General features: G+C 49.8%; 1 protein-coding gene across 1 annotated transcript in view; it reads left to right on the top strand.

The window, feature by feature from the left end:
• Positions 1–19,033, top strand: part of ADAMTS17 (ADAM metallopeptidase with thrombospondin type 1 motif 17) — a 112,962-nt gene that overhangs the window by 82,426 nt on the left and 11,503 nt on the right. Inside the window, exons 18-20 of the mRNA XM_075575279.1 lie at positions 1,182–1,341; positions 2,484–2,619; positions 18,749–18,953. Of these exons, the coding sequence (XP_075431394.1) occupies positions 1,182–1,341; positions 2,484–2,619; positions 18,749–18,953 (501 nt within the window). The remainder of the gene's footprint in view (positions 1–1,181; positions 1,342–2,483; positions 2,620–18,748; positions 18,954–19,033) is intronic.

Here is a 19,033-nt window from a genome sequence, read left to right as displayed (position 1 = left end):
TATATACCAGGCTTTGTAACGCGTGGCCCGTGGGCGAAATCCAGCCCCTGAGGGGTCTGAGTGACATGGGGGGCTCCGGTCCCCCCTCATTTCACTGCAGTTGCTCAAGCATCTAGAGGCATTTATTTCCCACTAAAATGCACTATATAGCGATAAAATATATGGGGCGGGCGTTATGTTGAAGTAAGGGCATTGTGAAGCATTTTAGATCTACAGAGGTAATAAGACTTACTGCCTTCAGTGCCGCCACCTTGGTGGTTGCGGCATCTCCGGAGCATGGACCCTCCCCCCCGCAAGCGCCATCGCGGCAGACTCTGTCTTGGTGCTGCGGTCCTGTCCGTGGCGGGGAGGACAGCAAGCCTTGCTACATCTGTATATCAAATTAGGTTACAGCATACTTCTAGCGGTAAAGAAGAAGAAGTTGTAGAGATATATATGTGTATGTGTGTGTGTGTATATATACAGTGTATATATATATATATATATATATATATATACAGTGTTCGACAAACCTATACATTTGCACGCCCCGGGCGAGTGGATTTAACATCGTGGCGAGCTCCTATTGGCCCAAGCAGCACACGTGTGGTACTAGGTGGCGAGTAGATTTTTTTGTTCGGCGAGTAGATTTTTTGGTGATTTGTCGACCACTGTATATATATATATATATATATATATATATGTGTGTGTGTGTGTGTGATATATACTTGCATACATACATACTTGGCAGCAGAATGAGTAATCTAGAGGCTTTGAGATGCTGCCCTGTTCTGCTTTCCCAGCCGTACAGATAAAATCTTAAAATGGTTATTTATTTATTTATTGTGTCCGCTTTTGTAACGATTGGGAAAATAATTTCCATGCACGAATACACAGACAAACTTTGAGCAGGGCGGCTGTCACCAATCTCGCACAGAGCCGCGTTTCCAAAGGGACGGGGGAGGGCAGAATTAGCGCCAGCAAAGCAAGGCATGTAAGGGGCCGATTCCCAAACGGCTGTTGTTTTAAACCAGGGGTGCTCCACTCCTCGCTCCCCTTTATTACTTCTATCGCTTTTCTCCCAGTGGGACCCGGAGCGCGCCACAATTACAGTATAGCGCGCATAGCACGGGAATGTTACAGTCCGAAGTTCCCGCGTTACTTCCTCGCAGTTTATTTACGGTTATTTTACCCTGGAACAGGTTCTCCTGTTTCACGACCAGAACTACGGAATCCATTATGAATACACCATCCCGGCAAACCAGACGTCCGAGCAGAGCGCCGCGCCGGAGAAGCAGCCTGACCCCCTGTACATGTGGACGCACAGCGGCTGGGAGGGGTGCAGCGTGCAGTGCGGGGGAGGTAAGATGAATACGTTGGCTATGGGGTTCTCTTACCAGTCCTCAAGACCACCCCCAACGGGTCAGGTTTTAAGGATATCCTTGCTTCAGCACAGGTGGCTCAATCAGTGGGTCAGTCTGTGACTGATTGAGCCACCTGTGCTGAAGCAGGAATATCCGTAAAACCTTATTTGTCGGTAGACCTTGAGGACTAGAGTTGGCCAGTCCATGACTGACCAACTGATTGAACCACCCGTGCTGAAGCTGGGATATCCTGAAAACCTGACCTGTTGTAGGGTCTTGAGCACTGGAGTTTAGAACCCCTGCTATAACACATTGAGTTGCAGTATAGAAGGGGTTAAAATACAGCTATCAAATGTACGGGATCACCAAGGGAAGTCCAAAGTTTGCACAAGTCTGAAGAAGAAGCACAGAGAGCCTAAAATCCCCCCAACGCTGATGCCTTTAAAATAAAGTATCACTTATGGTATTTTCAGTGCAGCCCCTGCTCTGCCTCATATATATAACATCCCAAATCAAAAATGGCTGCCACTTTGCTTCATTTTTTCTGTGACGAAAATGAAAGCCATCTCCATAAATTCACTCTATGTTCTTTTGTGGAGCTCCTCCAATGCACACATGCAGTTATTGTACATCAAGATACTTTATTCAAAAATAAAATAAAAGGCCTAGCTTTAGTTTTGATTTATCAACTAAAATTTGTGGCGTGAGTCTGAGCCATCACCCTGTGATCTGCCCAGATTATCCGAGATGCGCTGTCAGGATTTCACTGTGAAACATCTGTAACTAGTTTAAAACCTTCATCATAAATATAATGTGAGAGCCATTTAAAAAAGACAAACAACATGTTCATTTCCATTGTAAGACGGGATCCCCCCCCCCCAGGACGGTCTCAATGGGACGTTCCGAGGAGCCACAGACAATCAAATAGAGATACAGTGTATCAACAGCAACAGTCTCAGCCAATCAGGGCGCTTCGTTTCTGAAAGCTCCATGTTGTCAGCCAAACAAGCCTGGGTGCACTTTGCTGAATGGAGCCTCCTGATTGGTTAATGCCTCGGGCCTCTTTTCTAATGGCACGTCTCTGTATGAAGTGCCTGGTCCGGCTTCCCGTTACATCGCACATTCCCGTCTTCCTTTCAGGCGAGCGGAAAACTCTCGTGTCCTGCACGCAGATCGTCAACAAAACCATGCTAATCGCGAATGACAGCTCGTGCCGGCACGTGTCCCGCCCTGCTCCGCAAGTCCGCAAGTGCAACGTGCACCCGTGTCAGTCCAGGTTGGTTTTACCACGGATTATATGTTATAAGGACTTATCCCGAATTCCTGTGTCCATGGCAGGACTATCCGCCCCGAGGAAGGATCCACACGGGGATTGAAACGTCGTGTTGGATAAATAGCGTACATTTCACTTAGATCTTGAAACGTGCTCCATGAGGCTGAGTCCCCGCTGGCGCTGAGCGCGCTCATGCTTGGAGAGCGCTACAAACATGAGCGCCGGGTATCCGGCTTGTACGCACATGGGGGAGGGGGGAAGCATTGCGGGTCGCGCCGCGCGCACCGCGTGTGCAGGTACTTACATATATCTATATATGTAAGTCACATCCGCAAGCGCCGCCCGCTCTGCCCAATCAGAGCTAGCGGGGGCTTAGCCTAACTTTGCAATGGGAAGTCTAAAAGTGTGTGATTTGGGGCTTTGGGCCTAAAATCTGTTAATTTATCAGCATGGTCATTTTTGAGCGCAGTGAGTGAGCCTGTGAGTGCTACTCGCTCCTCCTGATGCAAGAGGTTACACTTACATTCCTTATGGTCTCGTAAGATCTTACAATGCACAGTACAACTTGGAATCCTTGACATTGACGGCCAAGAGTTTGCCCATCTGATAAAGAGACTTGTGAGGTCTCTGAAGAGCTCACGTGATGATCCCCTGCAGAGAAGGCTTCTCGCTTGCCCACGTGTCTCGCTCACCTTTCCCTGTCTGCGCCTTTTTAACGACACTGTGCATGCAGGAGAAAGCTACACCGAGGCTGCTTGAATTCTCTGCTGTTCTTGGAGAGTTGGCAATTATTTCCCAGTTTGACATGCCACATTCCCACGCTTGCTGACCACACTCACGCGTAGTGGGCCGATCTCTGGATCGCTGTCAGCACCGCGCTTTCTTTTAAAACCTCCTGATTGGAATTTCCGTTTCCACTGGCATTCACCTCCACGGGTAGTACAAACGCTCGCTGTGCTTATTACCAGCCCAGGATTTCTCACCAGGAACCGGAATTTGCTCATTTCATTGTTGCCTTCCCGTTTTCTGACTCGTCTTACTATTTTAGACAGTGCCCTGCATCGAATGCAGGGGTGGCCCACTCCAGTCCTCAAGGGCCACCAACAGGTCCGGTTTTAAGGATATTCCTGCTTCAGCACAGGTGGCTCAGTCTGTGACTGAGCCATCTGTGCTGTAGCAGGGACTGATTGAGCCACCTGTGCTGGAGCTGGGATATCCTGAAAACCTGACCTGTTGGTGGCGCCTTGAGGACTGGAGTTGGCCGCCCCGGCACTAAGGGGGTTAAGAAGTAGAGTAGCAGCTCTGGGGACGAGTGCATTAAATAACTTCTCTATTTACTGCTCAACCCCCAGAAACGAAATGTCTCCCCGGTCCGAGGTGAGACGTATAAACGTTCCTGGCTTCCGATTGGTACCAATAAAACTATTAAGGATATTTGTCGTTTGTGTGACGTTCTGAAAAAGAACTGAGTGGCGTTCATGCAAGACGTCGGAAATACCCCAAAACGTCCCATGTGGGCATATAACAACATAGTATCAAAGCCCTGCAGGTGGTGCAAAATGCCACTGCCCGTCTTATAGCCGGCAAGGAGAGACCCCACCGCGCCAGTATTATCTGCGCTGCTTCCTACACGCGCTCCAGTGCTGAGTTTCCTGGTGCGCAGCGCGTGAGAAATAATGTGACATAAATCACGTGGCGCTGTTAGCATCTGTTTAATGTTCTCAGGAAAGCAAACGGGAAACAAGCTAATATTGTGCGGGGACCCTGCCTCGGACAGCCAGGTGTCCAGTATTGAACCGGACTGTCCTGTATTTGGACACCGGTAAAAAATGAGAGGATACTGGGCGTGTATGTGTATACCGGAATTACCTTTCTGTACATACTGACCGGCGTGGGTGGGCCGCAGGACCTCCCCGAGCAGGGAGAGAGCAGGGCTGGTGCTAGGCAGATTCCTCCATCCTGATTGGCTGCCTCTGGTTAATGCAGCCAATCAGGAGGAGGTGTCAGGAGCCTGTTGGTGGGGCCAAGGAGAGGAGGAAACAGCATGGAGCAGAGAGAGTTGTGTGTCTCGAACGCGTCGCACCTTTCACCATTGTGTCCAGTATTTTTGGAGAAGCCGCCTGGCAACTCTAGCCACCAACAGGCCAGGTATTAGGGATATCCCTGCTTCAGCACAGGTGGTGCCGTCTTCGACTGAGCCACTGCTTGAGCCACCTGTGCTGAAGCAGGGATATCCTTAAAACCTGACCTGTTGGTTGCCCTTGAGGACTGGAGTTGGCCACTCCTGGTTTAGAGGAAGCAGTGCCTGTTTCATCAAAGCGTACCTGCCATGCAGCCCGAGTCTTTGAAACCGCTCACTTTCCGATAAGGGTCTTTTCTGCCCGGGATGGAAATAAAAACCGTGACACTCACTAGCTGGGATTCCTAGCGCGTCCTGTTCTGTGAAAGCCGGGCTTTGTGTGAGAGGGGCTGAACATACGGTGCGTGGGACGTTAAACTCCCTGGGGACTCAGGGGTTTCCTCCTCTCAGGCATTTTAAGGATACTGGACCGAACTCCTCAATCTGAGCGGAAGAAACAATGCTTCTGACTGGTTGGTTATCATGTTTAGCAGGTGGCTGTATCGTGAAAGAAAAGTGGGAATGGATATTAGTAAACAGTGACTTCTGACCCATGGTGATAGTTAGGCCAGTAATGACCGTTTGCCGTGCTGGCGGGACCAGAGGCTGTTTTGGGTCATATTACCTGGGCCAGACAGTAGAATCCTGATCAAAACAGGTATTACTTATCCAGTAACGTTTGTCCTGAGTGGCACTGCTGCTGTAACCCTTTCACAGCCAATGGGACAAGCAGCACATATAGAACATATAGGGGGTAATAGTATATATGCCGTTACAGATGTTTTGCGTTAAAAAATCCCCATTGACTGTAATGGGAACGTCCGAACGGCGCCTCTTCTGCATTTATAGAAAACGGCCCATAATGCCCCAACTCCTACTGCTTCATAACACTGCCCCTTATAACTACCCCAACTCCTACTGCTTCATAACACTGCCCCTTATAACTACCCCAACTCCTACGGCTTCATAACACTGCTCCTTATAACTACCCCAGCTCCTACTGCTTCATAACACTGCTCCTTATAACTACCCCAACTCCTACTGCTTAATAACACTGCTCCTTATAACTACCCCAACTCCTACTGCTTCATAACACTGCCCCTTATAACTACCCCAACTCCTACTGCTTCATAACACTGCTCCTTATAACTACCCCAACTCCTACTGCTTAATAACACTGCTCCTTATAACTACCCCAGCTCCTACTGCTTCATAACACTGCTCCTTATAACTACCCCAGCTCCTACTGCTTCATAACACTGCTCCTTATAACTACCCCAACTCCTACTGCTTAATAACACTGCTCCTTAAAACTACCCCAACTCATACTGCTTCATAACACTGCCCCTTATAACTACCCCAACTCCTACTGCTTCATAACACTGCCCCTTATAACTACCCCAACTCCTACTGCTTCATAACACTGCTCCTTATAACTACCCCAACTCCTACTGCTTCATAACACTGCTCCTTATAACTACCCCAACTCCTACTGCTTCATAACACTGCTCCTTATAACTACCCCAACTCCTACTGCTTCATAACACTGCTCCTTATAACTACCCCAACCCCTACTGCTTCATAACAGTGCTCCTTATAACTACCCCAACTCCTACTGCTTCATAACACTGCTCCTTATAACTACCCCAACTCCTACTGCTTAATAACACTGCTCCTTATAACTACCCCAGCTCCTACTGCTTCATAACACTGCTCCTTATAACTACCCCAGCTCCTACTGCTTCATAACACTGCTCCTTATAACTACCCCAACTCCTACTGCTTAATAACACTGCTCCTTATAACTACCCCAACTCATACTGCTTCATAACACTGCCCCTTATAACTACCCCAACTCCTACTGCTTCATAACACTGCCCCTTATAACTACCCCAACTCCTACTGCTTCATAACACTGCTCCTTATAACTACCCCAACTCCTACTGCTTCATAACACTGCTCCTTATAACTACCCCAACTCCTACTGCTTCATAACACTGCTCCTTATAACTACCCCAACCCCTACTGCTTCATAACACTGCTCCTTATAACTACCCCAACTCCTGAATGTGCATTATATAGCTTTCTTAAATCCTTACTACCACATCCTATTGCCCCATATAACTTATACTTATAAAGCCCTATTGTTTTATATAACCGCTCCCTATAACTCCTCCTATGACCCCATATAACCGCTCCCTATTACTCCTCCTATTACCCCATATAACCGCTCCCTATACCTCCTCCTATTACCCCATATAACTGCTCCCTATAACTCCTCCTATTACCCTATATACCCGCTCCCTATAATTCCTCCTATTACCCCATATAACCGCTCCCTATAACTCCTCCTATTACCCCATATAACCGCTCCCTATACCTCCTCCTATTACCCCATATAACCACTCCCTATAACTCCTCCTATTACCCCATATACCCCCTCCCTATAACTCCTCCTATTACCCCATATACCCCCTCCCTATAACTCCTCCTATTACCCCATATATCCGCTCCCTATACCTCCATATGCTGCGCACCCCACCTTCGCACACTGACACAAAGTGTTGTATGCAGTAACAGTTACACTTGCTTTGCGCCCCAGAGACCCCCCACAGTGGGTGACGTTCCTCTCGCACAGACGCTACGGGGTAACGCTGCTTTGGGATGAGTCAGGGAGGGGGGATTTCTCCTGCTAGTCAGCGCTGGCAGCCCCGGCACAGTACCGGGCTGGAAAGTACTGGGGGAGCAGCCACTCACGGCAATCACACAGGAATGTTTGTGTTGGACCCTGAGCTGGACTTGAGCAGCTGTATTATCCTAGAGCGTTCCCGGTATTCTGCGGGGACTGGGTGGGGTGTAACCTGCTACCCAAATCCAGAGTCACCTGATCATTTTCTGTCTGGAAGCCCGGGATGGTTTAACCCCTGCAGTGCCTCAGAACCACTTTGCATTGCAATGCTGCCCCCTCTGGCGAGTAAAGGGATCACGTTTGTCTCTGTATGGGACATTAACCTCTTTCGTGCTTGATGGCACCTTCTTTAACCCCTTCAATCCTGGCTGGACCTTTAAATATCATTCATTTACTAGCCTTTTCAATGGGGGTTAGGTTGAGGGGCTTTAGTATTTAGGGTAGGGGGTTTTAGGGTAAGGGCTTGGGGTAGGGGGTTTTAGTGTAAGGGCTTGGGGTAGGGGGTATTAGGGTATGTGTTAAGATTAGGAACTTGCCGTAGCAGTGAAGCTCCCGCGGTGACCGGTCCCATTGGCGGAGTGAGTCACGGTCATATGTCCCAGATATTGTGTATCCGCCATCACTTCTTCTGCCAGAGATAACGTTGCAGTGTTTCCTGCACACAATTCCCTGCTTGATTTCCAGGTGAGAGATGTACGTACCGCTGGCTTTGTGTGTGTGTGTGTGTGTGTGTGTGTGTGTGTGTGTACATACAGTTCTATACACAGACAAATCGCTATATTACATTGAAGTAAGTAGGAATTGCCGTGTTAGTCCAGTTGCGATAGCGCTGAGTAACCATGCATTATTTGTCATCTTAACTCTGTGCCCAGGACATGCGTGAGAACGAGAGGTAACTCTCACTGTATTACTGCGTGTAACACGTTATATCTCTGTGCCCAGGACATGTGTGAGAACGAGAGGTAACTCTCACTGTATTACTGCCTGTAACACGTTATAACTCTGTGCCCAGGACATGCGTGAGAACGAGAGGTGACGCTCACTGTATTACTTACTGTAACACGTTATAACTCTGTGCCCAGGACATGCGTGAGAGCGGGAGGTAACTCTCACTGTGTTACTGCCTGTAACATGTTATAACTCTGTGCCCAGGACATGCGTGAGAACGAGAGGTAACTCTCACTGTGTTACTGCCTGTAACACACGTTATAACCCTGTGCCCAGGACATGCGTGACAACGAGAGGTAACTCTCACTGTATTACTTCCTGTAACACGTTATAACTCTGTGCCCAGGACATGCGTGAGAACGAGAGGTAACTCTCACTGTATTACTGCCTGTAACACGTTATAACTCTGTGCCCAGGACATGCGTGAGAACGAGAGGTAACTCTCACTGTATTACTGCCTGGTAACACATTTTATCTTATACTATATTAGTGAAAGCACTGTATGTTTGCCTGCCTGCATGCATGCCTGCCTGCTGGATGTCCGGTGTCCCTAGGGGAAATCTCATTGGTCCATTGGGCCGCCCCCGCACACCTCTCATTGGCCTGAGGCGGAGTGACGGCCCAAAGGACACACAGGGACACAAACACACACACAGGGACACACACACACAGGGACACACACACACACACACACAGGGACACACACACACGGACACACACACACACACACACACACACACACAGGGACACACACACACACAGTAGGGGGGGTGTACATTAGCAGCATGTATAACCCGGGGGGGGGGGCTCACATACCCGCCGGAGCCTCCGCCTCTTCCTCCCCGAAATCAGCCTCCTCCTCTCCCCGTGTCTCCCGCGCTTTCAAACCCCCCCCCCCCGCGCCGCTACAGTCAGCGGAGGAGCGAGTGCCCGGGACACAGCGGGGGAGCGGCAACAACAAGCTGCCTCCCGCCTCAGTTCCACGTCGGAGCGGCCGGTCGGGTGAGTGAGCGGCCTTCACCCACCCCTCACCCCCCTTCAAATCACCTCCCCTCCACCCCCCCCCCCCCCCGGCGCCGCTACAGTCAGCGGAGCGAGCGAGCGCCCGGGACACAGCGGGGGAGCGGCCACAACAAGCTGCCTCCCGCCTCAGTTCCACGTGGGAGCGGCCGGACGGGTGAGGGAGCTGCCGGGCGGGTGAGTGAGCGGCCGGACGGGTGAGTGAGCGGCCGGACGGGTGAGTGAGCGGCCGGACGGGTGAGGGAGCGGCCTTCACCTCCCCTCACCCCCCTTCACCTCCCCTCACCCCCCTTCACCTCCCCTCACCCCCCTTCACCTCCCCTCACCCACCCCTCACCTCCCCTCACGCCACTTCCCTTCCCTTCCACCTCCCTCCACCCCCCCTTCACCTCCCCTCCACCCCCCCTTCACCTCCCCTCCACCCCCCTTCACCTCCCCTTCACCCCCCCCCCACCTCCCCTTCACCCACCCCTCACCCCCCTTCAAATCACCTCCCCTCCACCCCCCCCCCCCCCCCGGCGCCGCTACAGTCAGCGGAGGAGCGAGCGCCCGGGACACAGCGGGGGAGCGGCCACAACAAGCTGCCTCCCGCCTCAGATCCACGTGGGAGCGGCCGGACGGGTGAGGGAGCTGCCGGACGTATGAGTAAGCGGCTGGACGGGTGAGGGAGCGGCCTTCACCTCCCCTCACCCCCCTTCACCTCCCCTCACCCCCCCTCACCCCCCTTCACCTCCCCTCACCTCCCCTCACTCCACTTCCCTTCCCTTCCACCTCCCTCCACCCCCCTTCACCTCCCCTCCACCCCCCCTTCACCTCCCCTCCACCCCCCTTCACCCCCCCCCCCACCTCCCCTTCACCCCCCCCCCCACCTCCCCTTAACCCCCCCCCACCTCCCCTTCACCCCCCCCCACCTCCCCTTCACCCCCCCCTCCCCCCCTTCACCTCCCCTCCACCCCCCCCTTCACCTACCCTCCACCCCCCCCCCTCACCTCCCCTCCACCCCCCCCCCTCACCTCCCCTCCACCCCCCCCCTTCACCTCCCCTCCACCCCCCCCTTCACCTCCCCTCCACCCCCCCCCTTCACCTCCCCTCCACCCCCCCCTCCCTTCACCTCCCCTCCACCCCCCCCCTTCACCTCCCCTCCACCCCCCCCTTCACCTCCCCTCCACCCCCACCCTTCACCTCCCCTCCACCCCCCCCTTCACCTCCCCTCCACCCCCACCCTTCACCTCCCCTCCACCCCCACCTTCACCCCCCCTTCACCTTCCCTTCACTCCCCCCTTACAACCTCCCACCACCTCCACCCCCCTTCCCACCTCCCCCAACTCCCCACCACCTCCCCCCCCTTCCCACCACCTCCCCCCCACCCCCCACTTCCCACCACCTCCCCCCCACCCCCCTCCTTCCCACCACCTCCCCCCCCCCCTTCCCACCACCTCCCCCCCCACCCCCCCCCCCCTTCCCTGAGGCGGAGTCACGGGCCAAAGGACACACAGGGACACAGACACACACACACACACACGTAGACACACACACACACACACACAGACGTAGACACACACACACGTATACACACACACATGTATACACACACACACGTATACACAAACACACACACGTAGACACAAACACACACACACGTATACACAAACACACACACGTAGACACACACACACATAGACACACACGTACACACACACGTACACACACACACACACACACACGTACACACACGCACGTAGACACACACACACGTACACGTAGACACACACACACATGTACACGTAGACACACACACACATGTACACGTAGACACGTACACACACACACACATGTACACGTAGACACGTACACACACACATGTAGACGTATACTCACACACATGTACACGTACACACACACATGGAGACATACACACACACACATGGAGACATACACACACACACATGTACACATACACACACACGTATACACTCTCACACGTATACACACAGGTATACATACACATAATGTATACACACACACACACACATGTATACACACATGTATACACACACACACATGTATACACACACACATGTATACACACACACACATGTATACACACACACACACGTGTATACACACACACGTGTACACACACACATGTACACACACACACACACGTGTACACACACACACGTGTACACACACACACGTGTATACACACACACGTGTATACACACACACGTATACACACACACACGTATACACAAACACACACACGTAGACACAAACACACACACGTAGACACAAACACACACACGTAGACACAAACACACACACGTAGACACACACACACATACACACACACACACACGTACACACACACACACGTACACACACGCACGTAGACACACGCACGTAGACACACACACACGTACACGTAGACACACACACATGTACACGTAGACACACACACACATGTACACGTAGACACGTACACACACACACACACACATGTACACGTAGACACGTACACACACACACATGTACACGTATACTCACACACATGTACACGTACACACACACATGGAGACATACACACACACACATGGAGACATACACACACACACACATGGAGACATACACACACACACATGTACACACACACACGTATACACTCACACACGTATACACACAGGTATACATACACATAATGTATACACACACACACATGTATACACACACATGTATACACACACACATGTATACACACACACACATGTATACACACACACACACATGTGTATACACACACACATGTGTATACACACACACATGTGTACACACACACATGTGTACACACACACACATGTGTACACACACATGTGTACACACACACACATGTGTACACACACATGTGTATACACACACATGTATATACACACACATGTATATACACACATGTATATACACACACATGTATACCCACACACACGTATACACACACACACACACACACGTGTATACACACACATGTGTATACACACATACACATGTATACACACACACATGTATACACACACACACACGTATACACACACACACACATGTGTATACACACACATGTGTATACACACACAAACATGTGTACACACACACAAATGTACACACACACACACACACACACACACATACAATGTATACACACAAACATGTATACACACACACACATGTATACACGTGTATACACACATGTGTATACACACACACACGTATACACACACACAATATATACATACACACAATGTATACACACACACATGTGTATACACACACGTGTATACACACACACGTGTATACACACACACGTGTATACACACACACGTGTATACACACACGTGTATACACACACATGTGTATACACACACATACGTGTATACACACACACGTGTATACACACACACGTGTATACACACACACGTACACATACACACACACACATGTATACACACACACACATACAATGTATACACACAAACATGTATACACACACCCCAGCACCACCACATCAGCACACCGGTATCCCATGCCCCCCCAGCACACTGGCATTCTCGGCTCCCCACCATTCCCAGCCCCCATCAACACCATCAGCACCCACACATCGCCACCTTTGCACCTCCCCCATCGGCACACCCACATCCGCACCCCCACATCAGCACCAAACCCTCCCAAATCAGCACACCAATACAATCACCATCAGTACAGCCACAGCAGCACTACCACCGCACATGGGCCGCGTGGACCACTCCCCACCCAAATGCCACACCCACACCACAAACATCCCGGGCAACGCCGGGGCTCTCAGCTAGTAAATAAATAAAATGAATGATTACTTCAGTATTATGTGAAACCTTTTTTATTTGGACTAACAATTGATACTATTAGACGAGCGTTGCTTGACCCGAGGAAGAGAGAGAACTCTCCAAAGCTCGTCTTATAGTATCAATTGTTAGTCCGAGTAAAAAAGGTCTCACCTAATACTGCAGTACTCTATTACTCTGCATGATATGACCCTGTAATTAGTTATAGGTAAAACATTGTGAGTCTTCGATACAATGTATGTATGTATCATTTTATAGTATACAGTGCCAGCAAGCGCTTTGCAACGGGAGGCGAATACATTACACACAGTGAGGAGACGTGTAACAGCTAAATGACTACATTTAAAGAAGGCCCTGCCCGGAAGAGCTTACACTCTAAGTGTGTATAAAAGAGGTGACATAATGCACAGGGATTGTGGCACTTCCCCTTATCTGTGTCATGAATAATTATCGGCCCAGATTATTGCGGAAGACATGGAGTATTTTTTGGAACTCAATATGTGGTAGACTTGTACGCAAATCCTAATGGAGCAGAACGGCTCTCCTGGGTCACCTGGGACCTAAGAACATCTGCCAGGCATCTGTACGGATATGTTTGCCTCTTCTGCTTCCCGTTAACGCCTGTGCTGCCAGAATGGTGCTCGTCCCATCACGAGAGAATGCGCCAGGCCCAGTAAGGAAGGGATTCAATGGGACATCAAAGCAGCGTTTTATATTAGGCTTCAAAAATGGCAATTGGTTAGGTTTTTTTTGTAATGTCTTGTGCCTTCTTGTTCCTAACACGATTAGATCCTTCTCCTAACCCAATGAGATCCTTCTCCTAACCCAAAGAGATCCTTCTCCTAATCCAAAGAGATCCTTCTCCTAACCCAAAGAGATCCTTCTCCTAACCCAAAGAGATCCTTCTAACCCAATGAGATCCTTCTAACCCAATGAGATCCTTCTCCTAACCCAAAGAGATCCTTCTCCTAACCCAAAGAGATCATTCTCCTAACCCAAAGAGATCCTTCTCCTAGCCCAATGAGATCCTTCTCCTAACCCAAAGAGATCCTTCTCCTAACCCAAAGAGATCCTTCTCCTAACCCAAAGAGATCCTTCTCCTAACCCAAAGAGATCCTTCTCCTAAAGAGATCCTTCTCCTAACCCAATGAGATCCTTCTCCTAACCCAATGAGATTCTTCTCCTAACCCAAAGAGATCCTTCTCCTAACCCAAAGAGATCCTTCTCCTAACCCAAAGAGATCCTTCTCCTAGCCCAATGAGATCCTTCTCCTAACCCAAAGAGATCCTTCTCCTAAAGAGATCCTTCTCCTAACCCAAAGAGATCCTTCTCCTAACCCAAAGAGATCCTTCTCCTAAAGAGATCCTTCTCCTAACCCAAAGAGATCCTTCTCCTAAAGAGATCCTTCTCCTAACCCAATAGATCCTTCTCCTAGCCCAATGAGATCCTTCTCCTAGCCAAAGAGACCCTTCTCCTAAAGAGATCCTTCTCCTAACCCAAAGAGATCCTTCTCCTAACCCAATGAGATCCTTCTCCTAGCCCAAAGAGATCCTTCTCCTAACCCAATGAGATCCTTCTCCTAACCCAAAGAGATCCTTCTCCTAACCCAATGAGATCCTTCTCCTAACCCAATGAGATCCTTCTCCTAACCCAATGAGATTCTTCTCCTAACCCAAAGAGATTCTTCTTCTAACCCAAAGAGATCCTTCTCCTAACCCAATGAGATCCTTCTCCTAACCCAATGAGATCCTTCTCCTAACCCAAAGAGATCCTTCGCCTAACCCAAAGAGATCCTTCTCCTAGCCCAATGAGATCCTTCTCCTAACCCAAAGAGATCCTTCTCCTAAAGAGATCCTTCTCCTAACCCAAAGAGATCCTTCTCCTAAAGAGATCCTTCTCCTAACCCAAAGAGATCCTTCTCCTAGCCCAATGAAATCCTTCTCCTAGCCAAAGAGACCCTTCTCCTAAAGAGATCCTTCTCCTAACCCAAAGAGATCCTTCTCCTAACCCAAAGAGATCCTTCTCCTAGCCCAATGAGATCCTTCTCCTAGCCCAAAGAGATCCTTCTCCTAACCCAAAGAGATCCTTCTCCTAACCCAAAGAGATCCTTCTCCTAACCCAAAGAGATCCTTCTCCTAACGCAATGAGATTCTTCTTCTAATCTCAAACTGTGTGTTCTGGGAGCATCGTAACGAGAGGAGAGGCAGGCTGCATCTTTTATTAAAACGTAGTCACAAAGTGTGTGTGTGTGTGTGTGTGTGTGTGTGTGTGTGTGTGTGTGTGTGTGTGTGTGTGTGTGTGTGTGTGTGTGTGTATGTATATATATATATATGTAAACCCTCTTTATTTTACCTCAGATTATATGGCCTATCACTAAGGTGGGAGCCTGAGTCCTATGGGTTACTGTTTAATTCTTATAGTGTGTGGCACATGTTGTGTGGGACTGTAGTGACTAGACACAACTCAGTGGTAATGAACTATAACAAGCGTTATATACTCATAGATATAATTTGTGGTGTCACATATCTCGTATGAATCAGTACGGTGACTCAATCTCAGAATCACTCCATGCACATATATACTTAAACAAACTAAACCAACAGTGCGAACGCTGCAAAAAACAAACAATAACGTTTATCTTTGTCCGGCCTCCCAAGCATGGGGTACTGGCCTGTAGATCCTGGTGTGCTAGCGCAATCGTTGGAGCTCATAAACTGTGTGTGTGTTGCAGGCCTGGTGCTTCACAAAGATCAAACTGTGTGTGTGTGTGTGTGTGTGTGTGTGTGTGTGTGTGTGTGTGTGTGTGTGTGTGTGTGTGTGTGTGTGTGTGTGTGTGTGTTGCAGGCCTGGTGCTTCACAAAGATCAAACTGTGATGGCAATATAAAAATGAAAAAACCACTTGTGTGATGCTCTGAAAAACACATGGCAAATCTTGCGTAATTAGCATTGATATGTAGATATAATGTTCAATGGTGTACCCTTCCAGTAACTGGATGAAAAGCACAAGAGTCTTCAGCACTTAATGCACTAACTGGAGCAATCCCACGTTACACACTTCCTAGTGTCCAGACAATTCTGTGCGTTGCTGATGATTATTGAAATAAAATGACTCGCATATAGTTGTGCTTGGTTGAGGGTCAGCTGCCACGTGTCCTGGGGTACCACCGTGCGTCCACGTGAAATCAGCAGCAGGTAAAACGAAGAGAGGAAAGGGGAGCACTTGTCTCCATTGAAAAACAGAAGTTGAGCAGCGAGAGTTGTCCCAGAGTATGAAAAATTTATTAATAAAGGAAAACAAACATGGACGTATAGGCCTGTCTGCAGCACCTACGCGTTTCAGGCAAAAAAGCCCTTGATAAAGTCCAGTGGAATGTAATTCTTAAAGGGGCCATGTCATGTGTGATTTGCATGTCATTTCCCAGAATCCCTTGCTGCAGTCGTAGCACTGTATGCTAGGAGATAATGGTGAAAAGCAGGGGGGTGCAGACCTGTCTAAGGCATGTGAAAGTGCTCACAAGTAATATTATTATTTGCTATATGCTATACGGTGGAGGGTTTTTAGTCACCTTCTCACTCACCATAACTTGAATAATGTGTGTATGTATACACACACACACACACACACACACACACACACTGTGGCTCGTGGGAGGTCAGGAATGTGGTCTGGGTTAGTGGCCGGATTTAATAGCGGATTTATTAGCGCGCACGCCTGCAGTATAATCTCGGCCTCCTCACCAGGTTTAGCCGGCCTGATTTGAGAGACGGTATAACTACTCTTTTTTTTTTTTAAGGCACCGCGATCCACGCTGGAAAGCAGATTAAACCGCTTGCACGGCACTGCATTCCCACGCGTGCACGCTGCTCTGCTTTCCACGTCCCCTGGGACTGAGATACTGGCGTTAAACACACGGGAAGCTCCTGAATGAAGGCTTCCTCCAGATGGATGTTAAGTGCCTCCGGGTACTGAGACGGTTAACGGGCATCTGGAAGGATTCACAGATCCCGAGTGTCAGAGAGACAGATCCTGTGACGCCAAAGTGAACAAGTTCACTGACGTTTCTGCAAAGATTTTCATGCCACAAAGTTGTCCATTTTGCCCTTCGGCGCGCGCAGATATTCGGCTGAGCCGGATCCGCCTCCACTCCTGGTTGTAATGCTGGGGACATGCTGGGTCTTTCACTGTAACAGGCAGCGCTGGAGGGTCGTGCCCTGGCTCACCCTGAAGGGTGAGAGCCTGCGGGCGTCCTGCCCGCCCTGTGTAGTGAAGGTGGTAATTGGGCACGGGTTAGAAGTCTGTTATTCAGGAATCGGGATCGCCCTCGCCAAATAGTGCGCTTTATTGTGAAGTAGAGACGCATAATTCCTATTAAAGGTGCAATCCCATGTAGCCGACCAGAACCAACCCTCTGTAAAGAATTTAACAGCCTAATTGGCTTCCCTTAACACATCTAACTGAGCCAATAGCAAAGACTTGGCTGCTTTCATTTCTTCCTAACAAGTTGGATTTCTTTGAGTGTCTGTCACTCAAATGTCTCTACGCTTATCCCACTGTCATTATCAGGGAGCCAAGAAAGATGAGGGGGATAGAGGGGGCTTTTTCCTGTGCAAATTCATGTTGAATACGCAGACACACCAGATAAAAGGAGCAGCCAGGGGGAATAAAAGTCCTAAGAGGGACTGATCCCTTAACAATGTCACTCCCATTAGTACACTTTGCCCCTAGGAGGGACTGACCCCTTAACCATGTCACTGCCATTAGTACACTTTGCTCCTAGGAGGGACTGACCCCTTAACCATGTCACTGCCATTAGTACACTTTGCCCCTAGGAGGGACTGACCCCTTAACCATGTCACTGCCATTAGTACACTTTGCCCCTAGGAGGGACTGATCCCTTAACCATGTCACTGCCATTAGTACAATTTGCCCCTAGGAGGGACTGTTCCCTTAACCATGTCACTCCCATTAGTACACTTTGCCCCTAGGAGAGACTGACCCCTTAACCATGTCACTGCCATTAGTACACTTTGCCCCTAGGAGGGACTGACCCCTTAACATGTCACTGCCATTAGTACATTTTGCCCCTAGGAGAGACTGACCCCTTAACCATGTCACTGCCATTAGTACACTTTACCCCTAGGAGAGACTGACCCCTTAACCATGTCACTGCCATTAGTACACTTTGCCCCTAGGAGGGACTGATCCCTTAACCATGTCACTGCCATTAGTACACTTTGCCCCTAGGAGGGACTGACCCCTTAACCATGTCACTGCCGTTAGTACACTTTGCTCCGAGGGGGGACTGACCCCTTAACCATGTCACTGCCATTAGTACACTTTGCCCCTAGGAGGGACTGATCCCTTAACCATGTCACTGCCATTAGTACACTGTGCCCCTTAGCACTGTGAAACCCTCCCCAATATCTTTATGGGGCTCGCGGGGTTCAGAGATTCTGCTTCTCACCGTGATCTTGTCTTTATCCTGCAGGTGGGTGACGGAGCCGTGGAGTCTGTGCTCTGCCACATGTGCGAAGGGTTTCCAGCAGAGACGGGTGACCTGCGTGTACCAGCTGCAGAACGGCACCTCTGTGAACACACGGGACCTTTACTGCCTGGGCCCTAAACCAGCGCTCCGGCAGAACTGCGAGGGCCAGGACTGCCTGTCCATCTGGGAGGCCTCAGAATGGTCAAAGGTAGGATGAAATGACCCCTTCACGGGGTCACTGTGAGGGTCTCGAGGGGTCACTGAGAGGGTCACGGGGGAACTGCGAGG

Source organism: Ascaphus truei, chromosome 18 (assembly GCF_040206685.1).
Source record: "Ascaphus truei isolate aAscTru1 chromosome 18, aAscTru1.hap1, whole genome shotgun sequence".
NCBI classification, from domain to species: domain Eukaryota; kingdom Metazoa; phylum Chordata; class Amphibia; order Anura; family Ascaphidae; genus Ascaphus; species Ascaphus truei.
This window is presented reverse-complemented; position numbering and strand designations above follow the sequence as displayed.